The sequence below is a fragment of the Triplophysa dalaica genome, chromosome 13 (assembly GCF_015846415.1).
Source record: "Triplophysa dalaica isolate WHDGS20190420 chromosome 13, ASM1584641v1, whole genome shotgun sequence".
Lineage (NCBI taxonomy): Eukaryota > Metazoa > Chordata > Actinopteri > Cypriniformes > Nemacheilidae > Triplophysa > Triplophysa dalaica.
In genome coordinates, this window is record NC_079554.1 from 14,042,506 (window position 1) to 14,050,896 (window position 8,391).

The following is an 8,391-nucleotide window of genomic DNA, read 5'->3' on the forward strand; positions in this document are numbered from 1 at the left end:
TAAAAGAAAAACTTGTGTAATTGACAATCTTTTAATGAACTTTAGGTTGCTTTTATCTATAGGGAATAGTTATTCAAAGGTATATTATAAATCTACAAAACAATTTACCAAAGAAGAATGGTTTAATGTGGAATGATTACATCAGCACTATTTGTAAATGTGTAATGTGTGTGTAGGGTAAGAATGTATCTAAATTGCAAAAATTCCGATTACAAAGTGAATCTAGTTTCTAAAAACGCAGCAAACTTACATGTCTGTGGTGTTTTCACCTTTTGAACACGTCTTAAAATGTTTAACTATATGATCAAGGCCGTTTTTTTATTTGCTTATCATTAGTTTGGACATTTGACTGAATGCAAGTTTGTTATCTTGTATTATTTCATTTGCTGCTCGTGTTTGTTCGACATTAGCAGATTAATATAATATATATTTTGGCCATGCATTTGCTATTTTTCAGATGTATAGAAAAATAAACTAAATGAAAAAATCAATTGTTTATTTGCCTACTATTGCCTGAGGTTGAAGAGTTAAAAAGAATCGATCAAAAATTAGTCCTACCCAGCACATTTGGGAACTGTAGAATTGCTACACAACATACCGTGGTGGATATATATAGCTGTTATTTAAAGCGAAAAAATACACAAGAAATCCAAAATGCGAGATGTGTCTCAAATTTGTGTCTCAAATTTGACTATAACGTTTACGGTGCAAACAAGCGTTTTATCTCTAGATGAATGAAGAATGCAGTTCCAATATTAGCCACCGGGTGTCGCTCAATCCAATAGCGCTTCATCAATCCCGCTGTGTCCCTGCATTTCAACTTTGTATTTGTTTGAATGGTCCTTCCTTCCATCTGAAACCCACTCAGATTCCATTTCTTCCTGGTTTGGAAAACGTTGGATATATAACGTGCCATAGGATGCGTAGACAACTTCACAAAATGCTATGGTACGTGCTTTAAAAACACTCGAGATGTACGACGCTGGCATAAATGATATTTTGTTCGTGCTAATTCTATGTTTGCTAGCAGGTGATTAGCCTAACTTGTTTGCATCTAGCTATCTCGTGTCTGTTTATCACCTGGGTTGATACGTAAGGGCCGGTTGAACTGAAGGCTAATCTCTAGACTTGGCTTTTGCAATTTAGTCAAAGATCAGTTATTGATTGTTTGCAAACGTGTAGTTTTACTTCATTAGCTCGCGAGTGCTAACAGAGCCGAACCCTAACCGCAACGTCACATCATTGGAGGCCTAAAGCTCCGCATGACAGATGTCGGGACATTTGATCAAATATTAGCAAAGTTAGTTTATTACTTGGGTTTTTATTCAAACGATTTATACGTGCTTTTCCTGACTCGGCGTGACGTGTTTTGCGGTAAGATGTCTGTTTGATATTTGCAATGCTCTTTGTGTGTTGCTGCATTGTGTGTCTGGGGAGTGCATGTTTGTCTTTTTTATATGATAATGTACACCGACATGAAGTGCCTCAAGTTATTAATAACAAGTACTGTAGAAAGATCTAAAATGTCACCGGTTGGTAACGACGAAACCAGGTTTTTGAGGTATGAATAAGTACACGTGTAACATAATCTATTTATTTATTTATAACATCTTTCTTCACGATTCAGTCGTATCATTGCCAGAAACCTGAAATATTTCAAAGTTTTCCCGAAGATCAGTTAACTCAAGAATTTGTGTAGAAGATATATAAGCAACACAATCATTGTATTGATCAAACGAGAGAGCCTTGCTGTTTGCTTTAAGATGAGCTCATCCTGTGTCAGCTAATGTTTGTTTGCTGTTGTTTTCTAGATTCTCTTACTATGGCCACTGGAAGTCATGTTGGAAGTAATGCAGAAATCCACAGGCTCAAACAGGCCAAGCCTCATGATTTTTTCAAACATATGGTTTATTCTGGAGATGAGAAGAACATGAGGGAGGTGAGTGGGGTGAAAGTCCATGATGAGAGGAGGCTATTTAAACCCTTTATATTGTCATGTGTATGCTTGGGGATGGTGTGATCAAATCAAAACATAATTGTTTAATATTTTATGAATGAATTTTATGTTTTGTTTAGGTGGATTATTTACTTAAGGACGAAACTGATCAAGAGAGGTATGAACACGATATTAGATGGTATTGCAATCCTATTGACAAGACATATGGTGTATCATGCTCATCCTGGGAAAACATTTTTTTTATATTCCAACATTTGTCACCCTCCATTCTACAGATTTCCAGTGGGCCGTTGTGTTCACAAATACAGTAAAGCGAGACGAGTGGTGGTTAGCAAAAAGAAAACACGTCACTGCGGGGTGGGATTGGGAGCATGTCGGAGATCACCCACCACGGGCAGGACGTCTGACATGGCAAACAAAGAGAATGAACTGACCTGCTCTAGTGACGTGCAGGCTATTCTTTACAGTGATAACTGTGGGTTCACTGTGAACTCAACAGAGACCTCAAAAATGGCAGGAGCTGGCTCCAAATACAGTGATTGTTTTACTGAGGTGAGTTGACGGAAAGGAACAGTTCACCCAAAAATAAAAGTTCTGTCATGAATTACTCGCCCTCAAGTTGTTCCAAACCTGTTTACATTTCTTTATTTAGCTGAACACAAAGAAACATATTTGGAAGAATGTTAGCAACTGAGATATCTGAGACGCTATTGACTGGCAATTAAATGGCTGTCAAAGGTGCCCCAGAACTGTTTGTCTTCCTAAGTTCTTTAAAAATATTTTCTTTTCTGTTCAACAGAACAAAAAATAAATGTTCTTTTTACTATGGTGGTCAATGGTGCCCCAGAAATCTCATGTGCAAACATTACTCCAAATATCGTTCTTTGTGTTCAACCAAACAAAGACATTTATCAAGGTTGTGGGTTCGATCCCAGGGGATTGCAAATGCCTATGTAAAATGTATAGGATAAAGCAATGTAAGTCACTTTTGATAAAAGCGTCTGCCAAATGCCTAAATGTAATGTAAATGTAAGTATTGGAAGAATTTGAGGGCGAGTAATTCATGATAGAATTTTCATTTTTGGCTAAACTACATCTTGAAGTGGAAGCACAACTGTGAGAATTTAAAGCATGTACTATAAAATCCCTGATATGACCAATGAAATCTTACAGAAAATAGCTATTGTCTAATGTACACTTTTGTTAAATTTCTTGGACAGTTATCAAAGGACCATGAAGCAATGACTCATGTACTCTTTGGAAGGAATCTCAGACTTAATGTTGCTTTGACTCTTTGGCGAAAAAATGCAAGTGAACTTGTGGCATACTTGAACAGGTTAGACTTTTATTAAGACCTGTATTTTTTTGTTTAAAAGGCCTGTTAATAGTTCATGTGTTTGTATCTATACAAATGTAGCCTGTTTTGTCTTACAATGTGAACATATTAAAGCCTTTGTATGTAAATGGTGTAGTTACACAAAATAGGTATAAATTGTAATTTATTGTTTAACACACTTTTTTCCAGAATACAAGACATGGGTGTGCTTGTTGACTGTTTGCCTGTACTTACTAAAAGGTAAGATGTGTTTTCCATAAACGGTCAAATGTGTTTACCATAAACATAAAATTGATTTCCTGCTTTGTAGTCTTCAGGAAGAGAAGTCGTGCATTTCTATTGGCTGTTGTGTTGACCTATTACCACAAGTGAAAATGATTCTCAACACTCAATATGAAGAGTAAGTAGTTTGTCCAGTTTTTCTTTTCTATTTCTTTTCTACTTATTGTAATAGGTTTATGTAATCTTTTAAACCTTTTGCAGACACCTCATTGTTGCTTTACACTGGGTTCAATCTGTCATTAAAAAGTGGTGGCCTGAGCTCTCCACAAAAAACAAAAGCGTGCATGATGGCAATTCAAATGACAGGTACGTTTTTTCTTTCCAGGCTTAATATTAGAACAAATTCTTATTTGTGTTGACAGCTTTACATCATGTTGTCTGTTAACTGTATCTTAAAATATTTGCTGGAAAATATTTTGTATTCAGCAGGAATGTTCAGGCGATGAAAGCATTGCTTGTTGAACTGTGGGTGGGAAAGAATCACTTAAGATCGGTCCCTGGAACAGTAGGAGAAACAGCAAAGGTGGGCTTATTTTTGTTTTCTTCCATCCCAGATGCTTTTAAAATTCAGTTTTACTGTATCTTAAATTTTTTCCTATGTTTTTTCTTCCCAGGTCATAGAATCACACCTGTCACAAATGCGCTGATGTATCAGTGTAGCACTCTAAGGAGATAACCACTACAAACTCTTGGTGCATTCTTTTATGCTGTTCTTCTGAGCAGCATGGCTAGTGGATGTGAAATGCAGTAGGCTGTGTTGTAGGCCTAAATTGGGGATAGATGAACTGAACAATTCAGACACTCCTGATCTCAGCACTGGAGGAGGACGTCTTCCTGCAGGGCATTAATCACTGCTTCATATTGAAGTGGACTTGCTTAGGGGCACATAATCAACTCCATGAGACTCTGGAATCAGGCAACTCACTAAAGTGCCAAGCAGAGCTTTTAGCTGTTGCACTTGTTGTGTCATGGTGTGGATGTGATTGCGTATGTGTTCCTTTTTCAGATGTTATTCCAGTTATGCACTTGAATTGCAGGAGTTTTAAGTTATTAGTATTGTGTTGTCCATTGCCTGATCATGAATGCGATATTTGAGTGTAATGTACATAGTGATTTGTTTCTTTTAATCAACTTTCAAATAAATTTACATAATCGCCATCTGTCGTCCTCTCTTAACTTTATGTATGTACAAGTATGCATGTCATAATTTTCTATTTTATCTCTTAACGCAAAAAGGCACATGCACACACATCATCAATGAAAAGTAATAATCGCTTTTTTCAATTTTGACACTTAGTAATACTTGAAAGGATAGTGCACCCAAAAATGAAGAGTCTTTCATCATTTACCCACCTCGTCATTTTAAACTTTTATGATTTACTTTCTTCTGAAGAACACATAAGAAGATATTTTGAAGAAAGTTTGTAACTGAACATCACTAGACCCCATTGACTTTCATTGTATGGACACAAAACCAATGCATGTGAATGGGGCCCAGTGCTGTTCGGTTACCAACTTCAAAATATCTTCTTTTGTGTTCTGTGGAAGAAAGAAAGTCATACTGGTTTGTAAAATAAATGACGACATAATTTAAATTTTTGGGAGAACTATCCCTTTAAGTATAACTCAGTCTCGCAATAGAAAAAGCGACTGTTATATCCCTAACCCTTTAAGTACAGCTGTTTACAGAGACGTTTACTCAAAATTATATGGAAACATTTTGCTTATAAAGTGCAATGTTCAAAAATTCACTATACAAACCCCCCTCCCACAGAAAATCGCCGCGTCACGTGGAGCATCTGATGGTATTCCGGTTCCTGCCGTCGACTTCCGGTTTTCATTTACTCAGCTGTGTTGTATTTCTATGGTGAAGATTGACGCCTAGAGATATTTTGTGCACCTTTAACGTCATATATATCGTGTGGCAAAGCACGATGTGGTACCTTAACCGTTTATTAGACGTATATGTGGCGTTACAGGCAGTGTTTGCGCTGTCGTGGTGTTTTTCCGATTCGGACTCGGGGCCTGTGGTAGCCTCTCAATCTAATGGAGACCGGTTTAAAATCGAAGGACGGGCGATTGTCCCCGGTTTTAAAACGCAGGACTGGATATCCACAGCCCGGGTCCTGGTGGAAGGGGAGGATTACGTTGGCTTTCTGAAGTGAGTTGTTTTTATAACATCCCCACACCAGTCCGTTGTAGGGTTGATCGCCAATGATAGCTGATTTAAATGTCACTATGTATGTATGCGTCAGTGCGTAGACTATATAAAATGGCCGTAACGATGCACTGGTTTTGTTGTTTACATTTTGCCCTCTTTAATGTCATCTTTAGGTTTCATTGTAGGTCAATGTTAATACCTCATTTTGGATGGTCAAGGTTATAAACCCTTTCGTAACATGTTGCCATTTTCTCCGTAGGATCGATGGGAGCTTTGCTGTGAACGATGTTCCCTCTGGATCTTACGTGGTTGAAGTGGTTTCACCATCCTTTAGATTTGATCCTGTTCGAGTAGATATCACGTCAAAGGGAAAAATGAGGTAACCAATGTTTCGAAGTTCTTAATGCATTTTTTTCGTATGTGTATAAGTTATATAAACATGATGTCTTATTGTAACGCAGGGCACGCTTGGTGAATTACATCAAAACCTCAGAAGTTGTTCGACAGTCATATCCTCTTCAGATCAGAGCAAATGGTCCACACACATACTTCATGAAACGGGAGACCTGGGGGTGGACTGACTTTCTGATGAATCCAATGGTAAGATCATTTCTGCTGTCTAATATTTCTATGTACGCGTAGGATCCAATCTTTTGTTTCTGCATTGTTTTCTTATTATGTTTGTTTGTTCTTCATGTTTTTGTTAGTTCAAATGTAATCAACTACAATCAAATTAAATATTAGAAATTCATAGTTTAGTTGACTTGCATGAGAAGCCTTTCACTGGCACAATAAGAACGTTGTGCAACTGTCCGACAACAGAAAAAACTTTCTTTTTATTTAGCATGCTTGTACAACAACAAAGCATGTCACAAAATGTTGTTTGTTCAGTCTGATTCATTCACAAAACGTTATGTCTTGATAATGGTATTAAAACACTGTAATCTCCCTGTTTTTAGGTCATGATGATGGTTCTTCCTTTACTTATCATCGTCCTGCTACCAAAGGTTCTTAATACTAATGACCCTGAAATGAGAAAGGTAAAACAAAACACATCAGGTCATATTATCAATTATTATCAATCATATATGTTTACATGTAGCTTCATCCACTGGACTAAACTTGATGCAATTTCATGTTTGTTTCTCTTATTTTCAGGAAATGGAGCAATCTATGAATATGTTGAATCCTAACCCAGAATTGCCAGATGTATCTGAATTCATGACAAAATTGTTCTCCAAGGGCTCAAGTAAAACTGGGGCAAGTAACAAAGGTAGCAGAAGTGTTGCCCTCAAAAGGAGGTAGTCCTTAAGATCTGACAGTTTTCTATAAACACTGTTTTACTGGTTTTCATTTTTTATATGAATGGTTTCTTTTTCAACCGATACGCTTGACAAAGCAGAACTGTGTTTGCACTGTCCTATTTTTCCATGCTTATTTGTCATGTGTGGATGCATTTTGATAGTCAGATTGTTTTGCTCATTATAATGATACACTGAAAACTGTACACCAATGCAAAATAATGGTTAGGAAAATTACAGTATGAATTCATGATCTTTTTTAATTAGAATTTACATGGTTGTTTTAACTTGAAAAGTAGAATAAGTGGTAAGTAAATTACTAATGTAACCCTTGTTTGGTCAAGAATCCCATTCCAAGTGGGGACCGTTAGATGGATTTTCAGTTTTGCTAAACATTTCAATATCATAGTATGCGGTTAACATTATGATGGAAGTCTATGCTTTTACTGCTGCTGTAAAATTCATCGAACAGATATATGATTCCTTCCCAGAATTGAGGTCAATGCAGTTTCAACTCCACTTAAGTATAGGCAACAATGGAAGCGCTAATAAGAGAATATTGGAAATATAAACATACGGGGTACATTGATGCTGTTGTTTGATTTTTTTTTAGAGACCTATGGTTCGATGCAATACCTGCAATATGTGTAGTTTTGTGCTCAGGCGTTCTTGGATTTTTCAAATCAAGCTCACTGAAGAATGGGTCATAAAAATGTATAATAAGGGGCCATCTTCACTATGATGCCATGTGTATTGTCAGATTAACTCAAAGTGACATTGACTCCAATTCTGTTTCACCATTACTTGAAACAAAGCTTCTAGGTTAAATATTTACTATATCATGTTTGTACAAGACTGTGAATGAAGATAAATACATAAGATTTAAGCTATGAAGTATACTCTTTATTTAACTGAATGAAAATAAATTGTGGTGGGCTGTATCATTAATGTCTTGTTTGTCTGTTGTTCTTGGCGTCACGACTATATTGCGAGATTGTAGAGATAAACATTTGAGACATTTAATATAATAATATGCCAATGAAGGAGTATGCAGTGGCTGTGGTTTGACAGGAGACATTAGTTAAAACAATAATTTTAGTACACATCTGTTTTAAGTGGAACCCTTGCCAAATACAAACCAACTTGTTTTTTTGTAGCTGGGATACGTTCATCCTTTCACTTTTATTTTGCAACAGTCTAAAAAATATGTTTTCACTGCTCAATTAAGATTTTTAATTCATCAATGTGAACAATAAACAGCAAGGTGATATTTGTGTAATTCGTTTGTTTATGGTCAAGTAATTGAGATATCATTTTAATTTGTGGCACCGAGCTAGTATAAATTGGTTTATTT

General features: G+C 36.4%; 2 protein-coding genes across 3 annotated transcripts; both read left to right on the forward strand.

The window, feature by feature from the left end:
* The first annotated feature begins 809 nt into the window (after nucleotides 1–809).
* On the forward strand, nucleotides 810–4,733 carry katnbl1 (katanin p80 subunit B-like 1). 2 transcript variants are annotated; one of them, XM_056764566.1, is made up of 10 exons: nucleotides 810–948; nucleotides 1,812–1,939; nucleotides 2,077–2,114; nucleotides 2,233–2,509; nucleotides 3,178–3,293; nucleotides 3,483–3,533; nucleotides 3,604–3,693; nucleotides 3,777–3,881; nucleotides 4,002–4,098; nucleotides 4,190–4,733. In XM_056764566.1, the coding sequence occupies exons 2-10, from the start codon at nucleotides 1,823–1,825 to the stop codon at nucleotides 4,220–4,222; spliced, it is 924 nt and encodes a 307-aa protein (XP_056620544.1). In that variant the 5' UTR covers nucleotides 810–948; nucleotides 1,812–1,822; the 3' UTR covers nucleotides 4,223–4,733. The 2 variants fall into 2 exon arrangements, with proteins under 2 accessions (XP_056620544.1, XP_056620545.1); XM_056764567.1 differs by having other exon boundaries at nucleotides 4,005–4,098.
* A 659-nt stretch (nucleotides 4,734–5,392) lies between these two features.
* On the forward strand, nucleotides 5,393–8,311 carry emc7b (ER membrane protein complex subunit 7b). Its single transcript, XM_056764536.1, has 5 exons — nucleotides 5,393–5,736; nucleotides 5,996–6,115; nucleotides 6,198–6,336; nucleotides 6,696–6,776; nucleotides 6,895–8,311. Exons 1-5 carry the CDS (start codon nucleotides 5,510–5,512, stop codon nucleotides 7,039–7,041), a joined length of 714 nt encoding a protein of 237 aa, XP_056620514.1. The 5' UTR covers nucleotides 5,393–5,509; the 3' UTR covers nucleotides 7,042–8,311.
* Nucleotides 8,312–8,391: the final 80 nt, after the last annotated feature.